General features: G+C 36.0%; 1 protein-coding gene across 1 annotated transcript in view; it reads left to right on the forward strand.

Annotated features, from left to right (window-relative positions):
- LOC149807703 (dihydropyrimidine dehydrogenase [NADP(+)]-like) overlaps positions 1-19,114 on the forward strand; it is a 95,889-nt gene that overhangs the window by 37,124 nt on the left and 39,651 nt on the right. The window contains exons 9-15 of the mRNA XM_089969529.1: positions 1,000-1,277; positions 6,025-6,235; positions 7,725-7,909; positions 8,275-8,490; positions 9,456-9,620; positions 14,385-14,453; positions 18,049-18,132. Of these exons, the coding sequence (XP_089825655.1) occupies positions 1,000-1,277; positions 6,025-6,235; positions 7,725-7,909; positions 8,275-8,490; positions 9,456-9,620; positions 14,385-14,453; positions 18,049-18,132 (1,208 nt within the window). The remainder of the gene's footprint in view (positions 1-999; positions 1,278-6,024; positions 6,236-7,724; positions 7,910-8,274; positions 8,491-9,455; positions 9,621-14,384; positions 14,454-18,048; positions 18,133-19,114) is intronic.

The following is a 19,114-nucleotide window of genomic DNA, read 5'->3' on the forward strand; positions in this document are numbered from 1 at the left end:
TTCCATTTCTGCACAATAACCTCATTTCTACCGCACCTAACTTTGTCAGTCTTTGTGAACAAGTTCTTCCTGATGAAAGAAACTTGTCAGTTTTAGGGTCAAACGGTATTAGGTCAAGGTCATTGTGCCTGAAAGAAGAAAAATGGTTTCCACGCAGTAAGATTGGTTTGGAACTTACTTTTTTATTGTTGGTATGCAGAGAAAAAGTCTGTCAATTTTGGATTGAAAGGTCAGATATTAAGGTCACTGATGAAGCTGAATAATTGTGTTTGCACAAATTTTCAATTCTTCACCATATATCTTCATAATATTTGTAGATAACTTACATGTTGGGTAAAATAAGAAAAACATCCATTTGGGGTCAAAAGGTCAAATGTTAAGGTCACTGTGAGTGAAAGATATAGTATTTGCATATTATTTTTCCTTAAAGAACTTGTGCCTTGGCCAGAGTTTGTTGAGGGTTTAAGGTGTAGATAAAGCCTATATGTTTGGAGGTTAAAGGTCAAGATCATTATGGCTAAAAAGAAAGAATAATGAGTTTGCAGAATAACCTTTGTTGTAGAGTAAGTGCCTTGTCCAAACCATCTGGATATCTTGCACATAGGTAATAAAAGAACCTGTAGTTTTTTGGGTCAAATGGTCAGTGATCATGGTCATAGTAAGTAGGATGAGGAACTAATGGTTTTTCACATCACATTTGCTGGAGACATCATACCTTAATGAAAAATTCAAATCATGGAGACTCATTGGTCGGTAATCTCCAAGCAGCCTGCACAGAGGAGTATTAAACACAGGGTGGGCACTTAGTGTGCCATTCGTAGTATTGTTGTCTATTAATAATAATAATAATATTTATATTTATATTAATGTTGATAGCAGCATCTTTATCAACAACTTAAAGATTTTGTATTAAGTTTCCTAAAGATATGTAACACACTTTGTAGGGTCATTCAAAGAAAAGACATAGTGTTCTGCAAAAAAAATCCTTTGTTCTTTTAGGACTTCCTGACCCCAAACTTGACCCAGTATTTGAAAATCTCAAGGAGGATATGGGGTTCTTCAGCTCAAAGGACTTCCTACCCAAAGTGGCACGGGCTAGCAAGGCTGGCATGTGTGTCTGCAAGTCACAGTTACCTCACATTTCTGGAAAAGTGATTGTTCTGGGTGCTGGAGATACTGCATTTGACTGTGCCACTTCAGCCCTGAGGTGTGGCGCGAAACGAGTCTTTGTCGTCTTCAGAAAGGGATTCACCAACATCAGGGCTGTGCCAGAAGAGGCTAGTTTCATTTTTGTGTTGTTTTTCCTCAAGTCTGATATCATGGACATAATTTATTTTATCTCTATCTTAACAGTCCATTTCATACTGTAATTTTTATCTCTGTTAGTCATACACCAGAAGTGCTTATGGGATGGCATGATGTCTGTCTGTCATCATAAATGAAAATGGAACAGGTCTGAGTTGCAATTAGGCAGCTATGGCAGCCATCATGAAAATCTTGTTTTCACTACTTCTCCAGAACAGATAATTATATTGACATCATGTTTTCACTGGAAGACTTCTGATGTCTAGTTGGTACTAAATGACAATTTTTCTGCTTTGTAATCCAATATGGCCACCACAATGGCCATATTGAAAATCTTGTTTTTGTTACTCCTTCAGAACGGATGGTCATATTAACATAGATTTTTAGATAAAAGACATTTTATGTGGGGCTGCCCAGACATCCAGTCTAATTGCTACAGTAGAAATCACAAAAACCTTGTTAATACTACTCCACCTAAAAGAAGGGTCATATCATATTACTATGGAGAAGTTCACTGAAAGGCTTCATATTTAATTTATTGACTAATTGGTCCTGGGTGAAAATGGTACCAATCATTCACCTAATATGGTCACCGCAGCTGCCATCTTGAAAATTTTGTTATTGCTAATTGTCCAGAATGATATCATTTTGATAGGCTTATTATAGTGTGCAGTTAGTCTTAAGTATTACTTGTACCAAATTCAAATCCAATCATAATGCTACTTCTCCAGAATTTAGAAGTTATCTCAACATTGGGTTTTCACCAGAAAAGACTTATTAATAATGTCTAATTGGTACTAATGAGAATGGTTCTGATCTGACAGTCAGCATGGCCACCATTGTAACTTTCTTGAAAACCTTGATATTAAAATTTCTCTTGACAATGAAGTCATGTCAGCATTGGTTTTCACAGGAAGAAGCTGATCTGATCTAATATATGGCTGTCACAGTAAACAAATTGAAAATTATGTCACTAATTCATCAGAATGGAAGGTTTTATCGATATAAGGCTTTCACCAAATGTTTTCTTAAGATACCCAGTTTGTCAAAATAAAAATGTGCTGCTCTTACATTCAGATATGGCTGCTGCAGTGACTAATTCAGAAATTGTATTGCTTAAAAATATTAAGAGTTGGTTTCTATTCTCAGCAGATAAAAAGAGCAAATGGTATTGAATTCTTGGAAAATCTTTTTGGCCAGTACTGCATAAGTGTTTAAAGGACTCGTGTTATATATCTGCCAAGGGGCAAAGTTTATTGTGTTGTGATGTCCATCTGTTAGCAATTTCATTTCTGCACAGTAACTTGAGTTGTGTACAATCTACATTTACTACAGCTTGTATGTGGGTTAAGGAACAATGGCAGACCTGCCAACTCTTATGATTTTGCTGTAAGTCTCATGAAAATTACCCTTAAAATACAGACTAATGGCATACTAGCAAAAACTACGGAAAAATGATGGTTGCTGAAAAATCTGGACAATTAGTACATCGTTGTTTTATTTGGATCCAGGTTTCATCTTAGAAATAGTGAAATTAGTCAGGGAAATAGACTAACTTTAAACCAGCACCCCAGATGCTTTAAACTGTGTTCTTTTGCATACCAGGGCCCAGCAACATGGAATTAATTGCCCACTGAACTTAGACACAAAGACACAGTGATCACATTCAAGATGGCTCTCAAAACTCACTTATTTCGACTGCAAGAACAAACTTAAAGACCTAATAATGTTTCCTACCTTAAATATTCTCAGCATGATTATTGTAATGTTTTCTAATTTCATGGTGTTTGTTTTTGTAATCGTATCATTATGTTTTTTATCTTATAGGTGTGGTCTAATGTTGTAATGCGCTTAGAGCTTCTAAAGATTGGGCGCTATGCAAAGTCCTAATTATTATTATTATTATTTGTTCATGAGAAGCATCTGCATGATCAAACTGTTGATTATAGAATTGTTTTAAATGGCATCCAGAAAGCGATGCATGTTTAAGACGAAAGGGAAAATAAGCTTCTTGAAAAGTGTTAATAATCAGTAATGTAATCATAATAAATTGATCTAATTCATATAATTATTTCAAAGCAAACGTAAAATATGCAGTTTCCCGTTTGTGACTGTTGGAGTGTTTGGCTAGCAAGCAAAAAAAAATAAAAACCTTAAACAAACAAACATGCAAACTAATTTCTTTGAATAGTTGATGCCATGTTCTTTTGTGTGGTATAACGCTTTGTAGTTTGTTACTGTGGTCACGTGAATAAAGTGTGATACCAGGTTAATTTTCATTTAATTCGCTTTCAGATTAATTAGGATCAATTACCAAACTTTTGTTGTTAATGACGTGACTATGATTGGTGCTGTTAAGCGAAATGCACAAAATCAGATGTCTTCTTGTTATAGAAACACACAATTCCCAGTCAGAAATTTACTTCATCTTCTCATGCTAATATTTTATGACTGTGTTTACATCGGTCACTGTGTTGATTCTACAGAACATCTGGTGAAGTCAAGTCTTTATTAGGGAATGGCGTAAACAAATGAAGACTGTTGATAATCAAAATTTACTAGCCCATCGGACTATCAACATTTTGAAAGTTACTAGTCCGACAGGAGATCTATTAGCCTCGGGCTAGCGGACTACCGCTAATTTCGAGCCCTGTATATTCTCGAGTCATTTCATATCTTACATCATGCTTTGAGTGCTCTTCACAATGGAGGCTAACATTGGGATAGGACTAAACTTCATACCAAACATCTGGCTTCAGATGGAAATCGATATTGGTTTGTATGTTTCAAAATCTGAATCTGAGGATTTTAAATCTTGGTTCATCAATGCAGTGATGAATCATCCCAGCACTACTTACCAAGCTGAATGTTTGCTAATTTAGTCATCTCCAAGTCAGTGTCATATTTTAATTATCTTCGGTTTTATTTGGTTGGTTAATTTCTTTAATCTTCAGTTCTCAGATTAGGACTGCTTGACTTTTTGCATTAAAGTTGATTGTTTTAATTCTTTGAGACAATACTTTCTTGCTGTTACTTTCTTGCTTAGTCCATGCAAATACTTACAAAGAAGTTTTTTTGAATAATCTTTTCAGCATTCTCTTGGGTCTGGGTCTGGGTAGGTGTAACCACTGGAAAGCCTCCCTCCCTCGGGACACACACCCAGCTTGTCTCTCTTGTACAGGCTATGAGAGGACAGATGGTTGTTCCTTTTGCAGCCTATGATTGGATGAGGTCTGGGACCATGCCAAACATAGATGCACTTGTACAGGAAGTAAGAAAGTTCCTGCCTCATCTTCCTCAGAATTTTCAGGGTTTTCCTTCTCGGAGTTTGTCAGGTTTCACAACCAGAGCCATCTAAGGCCAGAAATAAAGATTCTTCAGTGTTCGTGGTCCCAAGAAGAATCTGTTATCCACATGAATGATTTGGAAATGAAAGCAGTGTTCTTAGCCCTTTAGGGGTGCATCAACAAATCAAGTGGTCACTCTTAAGAATACTTTGGAAGGAAGTCTTCTCGGAATGGTTGATACACCAATCCATAACAGGTTCCTGTTCTAACTTGGGAGAACAACATTGGTGGACATCTTTACACCAATGTTAAACAATAAGCTTCCCTTTCTTGTTTCCCCAGTCCTCAACCAGAGCAGTGGATGCTTTTAGACTGTTTGCTAGCATCTCATTCTATCTTGTCCTTTTATGTTTGATTGTTGGCTCATCAAAGTGAAGACAAATTTTCTTTGGATCTGATTGTTGTAGTTCAAAAAGTGTCCATGTGGCAGTAGTCTTTTCCACAGTGAGTATAAGTATTCCTTCCATTTCACTTTCACTAGTTTTGAGATCATGTGACAAATTCAGGGGGCCCTGAGTGGCCGAGTGGTCTAAAGCGCTCACCGTTCCAGATCACTGCCATCTCACCTCTGTCTGCGTGGGTTCGAGTCCAAGGCTCGGCTAACGTGGGTACGTGGGAAAGCCTGCCAGTAGCTTCTCGTGGGTCGGTGGTTCTTCTCTGGGTTTTCCAGGGTTCTTCCTCCACCAGTTATACTGGCCGCCATATATAGCCTATCTTGTGCTGAAAAATGGCATTAAACCCTAGAACAACAACAACAACAACAACTGACAAATTCAGCTACGCAATAGCAACAGGTTCCTTTTTATTGATTGAAAAATGGAGGAGAGTCTTGTGTGTGCGTGTATGGTGGGGTGGGGTAAAACTAATCTTGAGGCTGTAATACTTGCCTGTTGCTATTATGATATTCCTTCCTTCCACCCTGAACTTTTATCCCAGTAGTTAGGCTATGTCCTGAAAAAAGAATGAAGACCAGTGTGCATGGGCAATGTGTCATGGGTTGGACTAGGAGTGTTCTGGTATTCCAGAACTTTGCATTCGCACTGTGGGAAGGTGAATTCTCATCACCCTGTCAGCTTATTTTCGGTTCGGAAAAGAGCCCACAATGCATAGTAAAAGGTAGGTATTACATCATTAAATTAGTTTTATCCCCAGCCTAAAAGCTACATGTTTGTGTACTTTTTTCACTTTTGATATAAAAGTTGTTGTTCTTCAAGATTCATGGTTGCATTTGTCTTTGTTTCATATGATAAGTGGACCAAACATTAATGATGTTTAGCGGTGTATTTTTAAGGTGCAAATTAATTTCATGACACCATATATGTTATACTGCTGGGATAATTTGATGTGATAAATATCTTTTCCTTGTAATCAGATGGATTTGGCGAAGGAAGAAAAATGCGAGTTCTTGCCTTTCCTGGCCCCGAAAAAGGTTATTGTAAATAACGGCCGTGTTTGTGGGATGGAATTTATTCACACTGAACAGGATGAAGATGGTAACTGGATTGAGGATGAGGAGGAGACTGTGAGACTTAAGGCTGATTACATAATCTCTGCCTTTGGCTCTGGTCTTAAAGACCCTGATGGTAAGCATTATCTCATTTTTTCTCATAGATAGCAAGATTTAGGTATCAAGTTTCAATCATGGATGACATCTCTGTGTTCATTGCTGGCCACCATGTATAGACTATCGTGTGCTGGAAAATGGCGTTAAACTCTACTACAACAACAACAAAATAAAGTGAAAACTATATAATGGCTTGTCCAGGTTTGGTCCAAAACTGGGCTTTTGTATTAGAGTCAGTTTTTCAGGAACCCAGACCAACTTTCCAGTAGGCTTTAATCTGATTATGTCTTTCATCAAACATTATCATAAGAAATAATGTAGAAATGTTGTTTTACAATTGAAAATGCATTGACAATGAAATGGATGTTAACTTGGTCCCACATGAAAATGGTGGTGATTTGATCTCGAGTATATCAGCCACAGTGGTCATTTTGAAAATTTTGTTATTGTTGTTGTTGTAGGGTTTAACGCCATTTTTCAGCACATGATAGGCTATACATGGCGGCCAGTATTACTGGTGGAGGAAGAACCCGGGAAAACCCCAGAAAGAACCACTGACCCACAAGAAGCTACTGGCAAGCTTTCTAACATACCCACATTAGCTGAATCCGAGACTCGAACCCATGCAGACAGAGGTGAGATGGCAGTGATCCGTAACGGAGAGCACTTTAGACCACTTGGCCACTTGGGGCTCCCTAAAAATTTTGTTATCGTTATTCCTTCAGGGTGTACATTTGTATTGATGTTGGCTATTCTGGAAAGGATTGTTTTAGATATCTACTCGGTCTTAAATGAAAATGGTGCCCATCTGACTGCAAAAATTGGCCACTATGGCTTCTGTCTCAAAAATTTTATTGCATCTCCTACTAAACAGAAAGTCCTGTCAACATCAGATTTGCACAAGAAGACTTCTTATGATGTCTGTTTGGTCCTACATGAAAATGGTGCTAATTTGACACAAGTTTTCAAAATGAAGAAACCCGTCAGATCTTTGGAAGTGTGTCATTTACAGAAAAAGAATAAAGAAAGTACAGGTAGGTCAGCAATCGACTGTTATGTAAATATTATGCCGAGCCTTCTTGTTAAGGACAATTCTAGATTTATACGATGTGTGGGATGAAATGTATAATTAAAAAAATGACAACTTTTTTTGCTTTATTTTCATTGCTTTATTTTTATTTTTTATGTTCCCAAAATGTTGTAATTCCTAAACAGGCAAGCGTAAGATGTAATTAGGTGAAAAAATGTAATAATTATGCCAAAAGCTTAATGATTGGTATGTATGTATAAAATTGCATGGAAATTGTTTCATATGTTGAAATTGCAAATTATACCATGTCAAAAATATGGGCTTACAGTAGATGGAAGAAATGTAAGCCATGTTTAACACAGCAACATCGATCTTTATCAGGAAAGATGGCTTGAAGAAAAAGAGTAGAAATTTCCAAATTTGAAAGATCAAAAAGAAAGGCAATCAGTTGCCACGTGTTTTTGTTGCATTATTTCAGTTATTGAGGCCCTGAAACCCATAAAACTCAACAAATGGGGATTACCAGATGTTGACAAAGAGACAATGCAGAGCAATGAACCCTGGGTATTTTTTGGTGGAGATGTTGCAGGTGTGGCACAGACAACTGTGGAATCCGTCAATGATGGGAAACAGGCTTCGTGGTACATTCACAAATACCTACAGGTAGGTTTTTATTGCGAATGTAACTTTTATGTTCCCACTTTGTGGAAAATATTCAAATGCTTTTCATCCAACCATCTGTCTATTTATTTCACATAATGTAATGTAAATTGAATTAAGTGCATGTTGGATGCAATAAAATATTTTTTTTGATGGAACAATGAAAGTTTAACACTAGAAATTAAGAAAAATATGCATGGAATGTATTTAGCCTAGTACTTCATAACACTTCTTATGTATGTAATTATTTCACCGGAATATAATTATAATGAAAATGGAACATTTACCTAACATGATGTGATAATCCCAGATATTTCCAGACATAAATAGAAATCTGATCTTACATGCTTAGATTTTGTATGTTACAGTCCCTGCATGGCATACCAATCCCCAAAGAACCATGTCTTCCCAAATTCTTCACTCCTGTGGACAATGTGGACATTAGCGTTGAGATGTGTGGGCTGAAGTTTCCAAATCCCTTTGGACTGGCCAGCGCAACGCCCACCACTAGCAGTGCTATGATAAGAAGGGCCTTTGAAACCGGATGGGGATTTGCATTAACCAAAACATTTTCCCTTGACAAGGTATGTGTTCTAATGATTACTTTCTGTCAGTTATCTTATTTCCCAACAGATCAATGCATCAGACAACTGAGTTTCACTTTGATCAGTGTGTATAGCCTTTTTATTTATATTGTCAGCTGAACCTGAAGCCAGATTGTTTACAAAAGTTTGGAATTTTTGTATTAAACTTAAGGTGTGGGCATTTTTTTTCATTGGAGTGTATTATGTTTTGATGGTGTATGTCTGTCTATCTATCCATCTGTCTGTTACCAATTTTATTTCTGCACATTAACTCTAGTTGTCCAGCATTTGAGGTTATTAAACTGCTCTGGTGACTTGCATTTGGGGTAAGAAAGAACTGTTATCAGTTTTGAGATTAAAAAGTCAAAAGTCAAAGTTACTGTGACTAAAAGAAGACAAATGAAGAAAAATGGTTTCCGCAAAATAACTTGCACTTGGGAAATCTAATTGAACTTGATATTAAAGAAAGAAATCAGAGGTTAATGTAATGGGTCAAAGGTCATTGTAATGGGTCAAATGGTTGAGGATCAGGGTCTTTGTAATTGAAGGATAGAAAATGTCTCCACAGAGTAACATTAGTTTTAATACATACCTGGACAAGATATTTTGTTCAGATTGCACTTGAGGTAAGGCAGAGGTCTGTTATTTTGTGGTTCAAAAGGTCAAAGGTGAAGGTAGCAAACTGAAAGAAGAAATATGGTCTCAGCACAAATTTCTTTCATATTGACCATGTTCCTTCCAGTTTGTGGATGACTTACATATATTTTTAATCAGATCAGAAAGTTCATTAATTTACACCAATTATCCTTTTATCATATCAATCTGATAGAAAGTCCATTAATTTACAACAGTTATCTTTTATCATCACAGGCTAATAGAGAGTCCATTAATTTACCCCATTTATCTTGTATCATCTCATCTAAAGGCAAACTACTACCATGACCTATCTTATTCCTTTTATGTAGGACTTGGTGACAAACGTCTCTCCTCGCATTGTCCGAGGGACCACCTCTGGCCACATTTTTGGGCCTGGTCAAGGGTCATTCCTAAATATAGAGTTGATCAGTGAGAAAACAGCAGAGTACTGGTGTAGAAGTATAACAGAGCTGAAAGCTGATTGCCCAGACAAGGTAAGCTTTAGTTTATGTTGTGTATATAATGTCCTCTAACTCCCATTCATTTTTTTGTAATTGAACCAGTAGTTCTCATAATTTCAATGGTCTGATAGCTGTTTGTTTTTATTATGAGTCTGACTTTGTTTAGTGGGAAGGACTATTGAAGATTCTTAGTCTGCTTCACTTTCTAGCTACAAAGAAATGTATGTTAAATTCTAGGCTATTACCATAATCTGACTTCAACTGTGGCCTTGACCTTCAGGATTCTAAAATGTCATTATTACAGATCGGATCAAGCTCCTAAATCCTGTCTGTAGAGTATGAAAGAATTTTGAGGCACAACCATAAATGTCATCAATGTCTTGAAAGAGGAAGAGCAGTGTTCACAGCTTCACTACAGTACCTTAATGCACTCTATGCTTGCTATTTAATTAACCAATTTGAAAAATGCTAATGACAGCTAAAATATGCTTCAGTTATTGCTATTCTACGATATCTATAGAATTTTGTGTACAAGTTCCATAATTATGAAGACAGTATATATAAAGTGTGAAAATCTTTATACCATATGTACTTGCTTTTAAGCCAAGTACAACTGCAAACAGTATAGACTCTGATCTGTGATTACATAATGGCTGGCAGATCAGGGTCTGTGTTTGTTGTTTGCTCTATTGATTAGTCCTAACAAACTGAATAGACCTGGATCTGCTGGTGCATTTTGTGGCAGCAGATCTTAGTCTGTGATTTGCAGTTGGACTTGACATGTATATATGATATATATTTGTATGTATGTCATAAAGTTGATTGTTCACATCTTTTCAACACTTGCTGTATCTGACCTTACAGTAGATTTATAGTGTAGATTTAGAGTGTATATCCTTGTCTGAAACACTAACTAGTGTGCATATTTCTCATTACATACCTGCTGTACAAACTTGAAGTCTTTAATTATCAATTTCATCAGTTCATCATAGAACAGTTTGATTTTGGTTTGGTTTGGTACATTTACATTGACTATATAGATTTCAGTCAGATCTGGTGTGCATGCTGATAAAACCTTGGCAATATTATATTGTTGTTGGGCTGCTATAACTTAGCCCCACTTCACCTTAATTGATTTTGCTTCCATACCTTCATTGATCAGTTGAACCTTTGACAGGTTCTCTCACATAGCACAATTAAGAGTTTTTAATATTAGTTTAACCAAAATATAAGAGTGTAAAATATAGGTATTTTCTCACATTTCTAAAGACTGTCATGTTATCTACTGTTATGTAAATCCATGGTAAAGTGTACTCTGGCAGCTATGTCAACAAACTGCTGGACCTGTTTACCTCTGCACATTTAAAATTTTCTGTAGGTAATACTGCTTGGACAAGTCTTCAACTTTCATCTTTCAGTGTAATTGTTTTGAAGAGTTATGATCCCTGACTTCCCCAATATCAAACTAAGTTTCTGCAACATAACATTATAAGAATTGTTAGATTTGCACGCAGTTTTACTATTGAGCTGGCTTTTGTGGAAGCTCTGAATGTGATAACTTTGCCATCTTTATCTTCCCCAATATCAAACTAAGTTTCTGCAACATAACATTATAAGAATTGTTAGATTTGCATGCAGTTTTACTATTGAGCTGGCTTTTGTGGAAGCTCTGAATGTGATAACTTTACCATCTTTATCTGCCTACATATCCATCAACATCCTCGATTAAGTGAATGTTTTAAGTTTTGTACATAGAGTCTTATGTTTAAGTTTTTACTTTGCCATATAAATGGTGTGCTGAATTAAACAGAGCATATTTTGTATTGATAGATCTTGGAACTAAAATTTCCAGCATTCTATGTAAAGTTGTCAGAATTGTAGACAACTTAGACCTGGTACCCATTGATCCTAACGATCTGTTACTGAAGACTCAATCAAAAGGAAATTGTATTACATTTGAACCTGAACTGCTTTATTGTAGGTTCAACCCCCAAGAGAGGTATAAGCATAATTATTACTAATAAAAGTGGCAAAAAAGCATAATCTGAGCATAAAAGAGCAGTCTATATATTACATGCCATAATTTCAGAAAATTATGAAAAAACATAAATTTATATTTTCCTGCTTACCTGAATCTGCAGTTAAAATTTCTCTCACAAATTGGCTAAATCTGTGTTTTAGTACGAGAATATATGCACTAAACAAATTGATAATTAACACTCACTTTAACTAGTCTTTTGGTCTAAGTTTGGTCTTGAAGAATGATGAATGCTGTACTACATCACTGTCGAATTCTTCTTTCAAAATTTTTAAAGTACCATATTGATTCATCCTTTTTTTAATGCAGTATATTTTTAAGTTTAACAAAATTCCGTCCTCTAACATTTTTCACGATGTAACATCCATGAGTCACAATGATAAAACCCATTTCTTTCAATATCTGGCATCATTTGTTTCTTCACTTTAGACTGGTCCAGTTTGCTTATCCAAATATAATTACTCTGACGCATGGTTTACAGTCAAGAAACCTGTCTGTTTTCTTGAAACTGTTTCATGTACAGTTACTGTAAACAGAAAAAAATGGAAATTGGATGTTCTTCAAATGATGTATAATGATGACAGCAGCCAAAAGTCACACAACACAAGCCTCAAATCGTAATCATTATTCTGTGTCTCGCTCGCTCATAATGTCTTTGATCTGAACTTAGATATGTAGGTTGTTTGTTTTTAATTTGTATCTGGTACCCGGTCGCCCATTTTAATACCCAGGTTGTTATCAGTGGGCAAGTACCCAGTACCCATTAATAGCTTTACTGTTATGTTAATATTAGCTTTCCTGGCCACTAGGTCAAATACTCTAATGGTATGGCCATTATGTGTTCAGTAACAATTGTTTCTTACCTCTATCTCATCTGATTTTTATTCACTCAATATTGGGCAGAGTGTTTATTATGCAATGATGTTGTCTGTCTGTTACCAATTTTGTTTTCATACAAAAACTTAAGTTGTCAGCATCTGTAGTTACCAGACTTAGTGAATGGCTTGGAAGAACCCTATCTAATTCAGGATCAATAGTTCAGAGGTCAAGGTTATAGACTTACAGAAGAAAAATGGTTTCTGCATAATAACTCAAGATCTCACCATCTGCAGATCCCAAATATGGTCTTAGGATGAAACCTACCAACTTTGGATTCAAAGGCAAGGATCACTATGACTAAAGGAAGAAAAATGGTTTCTGCCACATAACTGAAGTTCTTCACAATCTGCAGTTACCCAACTTGGGGACAGCTTGCAGGTTTGAATAAGGAATAGCCATATCAATTTGGGGGTCAAAGGTTAAAGGTCCGAGTTCAGGGTGACTGTAACTGAAAGAAGACATGCAGTTTCTGCTCCAAAATTTCAGTTATCTAGTACATAGATGACTCTTAAACAGTGGGTGGGTGTATAATGTGCCATTCACTACATTCTTTCATCCAGATTTGAAATATGAGTTTATATAATTTGCATCTCAGATGGGCTCAGTAATACGTGAGATCCATCCATTTAAATAAGGTAAGTGAACATGCATTTTGACTTCTTGTACTAAAGCCCAATAAGACAGGCAGTTATGCAGAACATTAAGTTAGTAGTGTATCCGCAAGAGAGAATGCAATGATGTTGGTAAATTTGGCTTTATGAACAAGTTTTTCAAATACTTTTTCAAAGTTATAATTTATACTGTTGTAAAAAGCGTAACATTTTCTTTTTAAAGTTATATATTTTTTCACTGAAAATTGTCAGATGTAAAAACTTAAGTAAACAAAAAAAAATGGTTTACATTTTTTAAAATAACTTTTAATGTGATTTTTCCATCTGCAATGTTTATTTTACCTCCAGTATGTAAGTGTATGAAATGTAGGTAATTTCATACTGTAGCATGATGTCCTACCCAGTCACATTATCCTGACACCAGGCTGATCAACCTTCTGTCACATTCTATGTGTACTGTGAAGTCAAAATTTTTAGTTGAGTACAGTAGAACCTGTCTTGAAAGACTACCCTTTCTGATAAAACAATGTCTGGTCTCTCAAGTCAGGTGGTCTGTCGTAACAGGTTACTATGCTATATAATCAGTAAACTTGTGCATTGAGAATATGGTCTCTCAAGACAGGTGGTCTCAAATAGCCGTGGTCTTTCAAGACAGGTTTCACTGTACTAGATTGTGTGATTTTGTGGTTGCTGCTATGAATTTAAAAGACCCAATGAAAAATTCTTTCCACAGAAAAAATAGGGCTTATTCCTCAGTCCACAAATTTAAGTATATATACCATCAGAAAGGTCATTATTCTCAAATTAATCTCAAATCCTTGAATACCTATGAAAATAAATTAATTCATTTTACTCTGCAGGCATGATTTTAAATTAAAAGAAAAAAGCTGTTATTAAAAAAAACCTCTTTGAGTAAAAGATTTGTATTTCAGGCCCATTAATTAGAAATGATCAGGAAAAGAGTTTCCAAAATGAGTACTATATCTTTCTGACAGGTAAAGGGCCTGCTCTGAAATTTACAAGCAAAGATAGCTTTGGAAAAGTCTTGCATCAGAGTTTTTAAACATGTCTTGTCTCAGCGGTTTTGGAGATGTCTAGTCTCAAAGGTTTTAGAAAATCCTTATTTTCAGTCTCTATGAATTCTGATCCAGTAGCTGCTGGTGCTTAATGTGCAGTAAAGCATCTAGATGAGTTTGATTATTCTGTACATTTCAGATTTGTATTGCTAGTAAAGCATCTAGATGAGTTTGATTATTCTGTATATTTCAGATTCTTATTGCTAGTATTATGTGCAGCTACAGCAAGGATGACTGGACAGAACTGGCCTGCATGGCTGAGGTAGGAACATTTATTAATTCACAAAGTTATTGTTATCTAGGCCAAGCTGGATAAAGATGGCAGGGACCTATAGTAATTGCACATCTGTCTGCCTATCAACAATTAAGTATTTTTCCTGAAAATTGTATAATCTTTACCAAATTTGATGAGATGTCACTTCCAGCTTTTTGCATAATCTTTTTGAGTTGTGATGGTCCCTGATTGTTTCAACTAAATTTATATGTTGACAGAATCTTGAGTGACTTCTTTTCCCAAGCATTCCATGACATTGTTTACAGGAGTTATGCACCACTTCCCCCTCCCCACCTGCCCATTTCCTTGCCCTCTTCACTGTGCTTTTTATGCAGTATAACTATAGAAAAGGCTTTTGTATGTCAACCACACTTTGCATGTAGATTTATATTTATACGATTTTTAATTAATTCAGTTTCCCACATTCCTTGACATAATTTTCAGCATTTATGCCCTGTGATGACATTAGCTTGAGAATTTGGTTTCCACAGCACAGCTTTTTTCAATGTTTGTTGGATTTCAATCAAATTCAGTATGCGACTTTCAGTTGCTGAGATGATGAATGGTTATGATTTCCATCTTTCCATGGTTGGATTGAGAGCGTTGTGGCGTCTGTGAGATGATGAATGGTTATGATTTCAATCATTCCATGGTTGGATTGAGAGCGTTGTGGCATCTGTGAGATGATGAATGGTTATGATATCAATCATTCCATGGTTGGATTGAGAGGGTTTTGGCATCTGTGAGACGATGAATGGTTATGATTTCCATCTTTCCATGGTTGGATTGAGAGCGTCGTGGCATCTGTGAGATGATGAATGGTTATGATTTCAATCATTCCATGGTTGGATTGAGAGGGTCGTGGCATCTGTGAGACGATGAATGGTTATGATTTCCATCATTCCATGGTTGGATTGAGAGCATTGTGGCGTCTGTGAGATGATGAATGGTTATAATTTTAATCATTCCATGGTTGGATTGAGAGGGTTTTGGCATCTGTGAGACGATGAATGGTTATGATTTCCATCTTTCCATGGTTGGATTGAGAGCGTCGTGGCATCTGTGAGATGATGAATGGTTATGATTTCCATCATTCCATGGTTGGATTGAGAGGGTCATGGCATCTGATTGTCTATCCTCCTGACTTTGGGTTCCACAGCACTAATTTAACAAGGATTGTTGGACTGAAACTGAATATGGAATACATCACTATATTGATTAGGTCCTGAACAAGATCAATTTCCATTAAAACATAGCATCATTTACAGGAATTATGGTCCCTCATTTCACACCCTCAAGTTTGCTTACTTAAGCAGAACCTGACTCAGGTGAATTTAATTTCTACCAAATTTAGCATCCTCCTTTCTATTGACCTTGAGTTAGTTTAACTTCAAATGATCCTAAACATTTTCAGGAGTTTTAGCCATTGGTATTGCTTCCTTCTGACTTTGATTTCTGCAGCAATACTTTTAAATATTTTTGGGAATTTCAACCATTATTTCGCATTCAGCTTTATATTGTATGAAGGTTTTTCCCAGCATTTTACATTATCATTTAAAACAGTCTTGGCTTCCTGCTCATCCTCTGACATGCAAGAAAATCTAATTTTGACCAGATGTTTTAAGACTTTTGCATATATTTTTAATTCTTTTTTATGCCTTTACAGAATTGTTAAATATTTATCCTTTATATTTTATATCCTTTATATTTTATCTTGTTGTACTTGAAAGTTTCATGTCTATTTGGAAGGTTTTATCTTTGAATTATTGTTGATTTCTTGCTCTCTTAGATTTGCTATATAATACCCCTCTAGCAGGGATGGTCATGTCAATATAGTGTTTTCACTAAACACTTCTGAATATCTATTGTTTGTCATAAATGGAAGTGATGCCCAAATGAACTCCCAAAATTGGAAAAATCTTATTATAACTACTTTTCCTGAAGAGATGGTTGTACCAACATCTATAAAAAGCCTCATTTCTTTCTTGAAATACAGCTACATCGGCATTAAAATAGTCCTGATAATGCCTCTGTATTGGCCGCATTGACAGCCATCCTAAAATCATGTCATGACTACTTCTTCTGACAGGATCAAGGTGGGATTCTCACTGAATTTTTTTTTGTATCAATATTCCTTTTGCATGAATGGTGACATTGATGTAGGGGTTTTCACTGAAACACTTCTTGCAATATTTACTTGGTTCTGAATGAAATGATGTAGATGTGACCACCATCTTATCCATATATCCATGTAAACCAGACCTAAATTGATCTTGGGTGTCTTCAGAGGTTGTTGCATTTCTGTACTTCATTGAGTGTATGACCTTTTACATATACAAGTAACTTTAAATATAGAAGTAAATTTTAACTACACTTTTATTATCATTCACATGCCATGAAGCAAGCAATCCATTAAACAAGTAAATCAGATTTTAGTTGTACTGACTTGTTAACATGATGATACAATCTAAGTATGATTGATTTTTATCATTTAACTAAATTGTCAGATATATACGATGAATATATTGAATGGGCCCACTTTTTCTTCCAATCACTATAGATTTAACCAAGCATATGTTGATATATCTTGACATTGAGATTGTTTCAATGACCTTCTAATCATGACCTCAGGTTCAAGGTCAAAGGCCATGACATGTCATGTAAGGAAATATTTTTCTTACCAAATTTGCACGAGTTTGGCACCATTTTTTATACAATTATGGCCTTGGGCAATTAGTTTTACCTGTCTCTCAAAAAAACTGAAAAAGTGGCCACTTTAAATAGGTGGCTGCTTGATAAAGTTTGTTTCTTACAATAATTTTGTTTAAAAGAATTCAAAAAGTCATTAATGCAGATAATTGTTTATTGTAGGTAACCTTTTTAACACAGGGTTGGATCTGTCTCACCCATATTATCATCATTTTTATCCTCCTCACCACTGAGGGCAGGATGATTATGTCATTGCATTTCTTAAATAATGCACATGTACATTGTTAGAATGTATGCATAATATTTAAGCATTTAAGATAGATAACCTCTGTACGTGGTTTTGGGTTCATAATTTTCTAGTTTTGTCCTGCTCTTGCTTTGTCAAAGGGTAGTTGATTAGGTTAGGGTGGTTGGGTGTAAGATCAAAGACTACTGCTTCTCTCCATCACTACCATCACCATCACTCTCATCGTCTTCATCATCATCATCATCATCTTCATCTTCTTCTTCTTCTTGGGGCCCCGAGTGGCCGAGTGGTCTAAAGCGCTCACCGTTATGCATCACTGCCATCTCACCTCTGTCTGCATGAGTTCAAGTCTCAGCCTCGGCTAACGTTGGTACGTGAGAAAGCCTGCCAGTAGTTTCTCGTGGGTCGGTGGTTCTTCCCGGGGTTTTCCAGGGTTCTTCCTCCACCAATTATACTGGCCGCCATGAGTAGCCTATCTTGTGCTGAAAAATGGCATTAAACCCTACAACAACAACAAGTCTTCTTATTCTTCTTCTTCTTTATGTTGTTACATAAATTACCCTAGCCACGTTGTTTGTCATTATTTGAAACTACAATGTCATTAATTTGTATAATTCTGTTTTACAGAAAGCTGGTGCTGATGCATTGGAGCTGAATTTATCCTGCCCCCATGGGATGGGTGAAAGGGGTATGGGACTGGCGTGTGGACAGGTAAAACATCATTATGACTTGTGTATAATGCTAATTGACATGACTTTGTGTGGAGGAGAGACTTGGTTGCTAGAAGCATAATTTCTTAATTTCCATTGTCCGATAATGTGTAATTACATAACCCTGTAAAAGTGTATGGTTGTTAAGTTCTTTTTTCATAAAATTTAAATTAAGAACATAACATTCTAATAACTCTAAGGTTAATGTATTGGAATTTTTACCATGTTTGGGAGAGAAAACATTTTTCGTGGCAAGTTGTACACATTTTCCAAGTGAAGCATTGTGTTGTGGGGGGAGGTAGTGAATTGACCAATGGTTGCTCAGTTGATAGAGAGTCAGACTCATAATTTATGGAGTATGACTTTTATGACTTTTGAATCCAACCTAGGCAAGTCCGTGTATCGCTTGCATTGGGGTATCTTTGGAAAGGGCACTTGGTTCTCATTTCCTTTGCATGATTTGGCAATAGAATGCATTGAAAGTGCCATATTGAAAACCTATTATTAGCTTGTTCTGGAAACAATGAGCCAGTTTGTATTAGACTTTGTTGAAATATTTATTATCAACCATATGGAGAACCTATTTTCAATTTCTTTTGAAAGTCTGAGCCAATTTGATCAAATTTGGTAGAATTTTTTTTATTAAAAAAGACCATGATGTATTAAAATTGCATCTTTGCTAGCCAAGTTTCCAATATGTTGACCACATCTACACCTTGGCAGATCAATTATATGTTTCAGTGTTTTGTCCTAGCAACATCTGTTGGATTTTTATGAGGTGCCTCTCTTAGTATGTAATGCCAACTAAGCAATATCATTTAACAGCAGTGCATTGTAGATTGGCCAGAAATTAAGTTTAACATTGAAAGTATGACTGCTTGCCAGAGGGAAGCCATTACAGGTGTATTTGAGTGAAAAGATGTGTTTGTATAAGCATGGACCAGCAGTGGAATATTGCTTATCGATGAGTCCATTCCATTTAT

Source organism: Sinohyriopsis cumingii, chromosome 1 (genome assembly GCF_028554795.1).
Source record: "Sinohyriopsis cumingii isolate HCF-2022 chromosome 1, ASM2855479v2, whole genome shotgun sequence".
NCBI classification, from domain to species: domain Eukaryota; kingdom Metazoa; phylum Mollusca; class Bivalvia; order Unionida; family Unionidae; genus Sinohyriopsis; species Sinohyriopsis cumingii.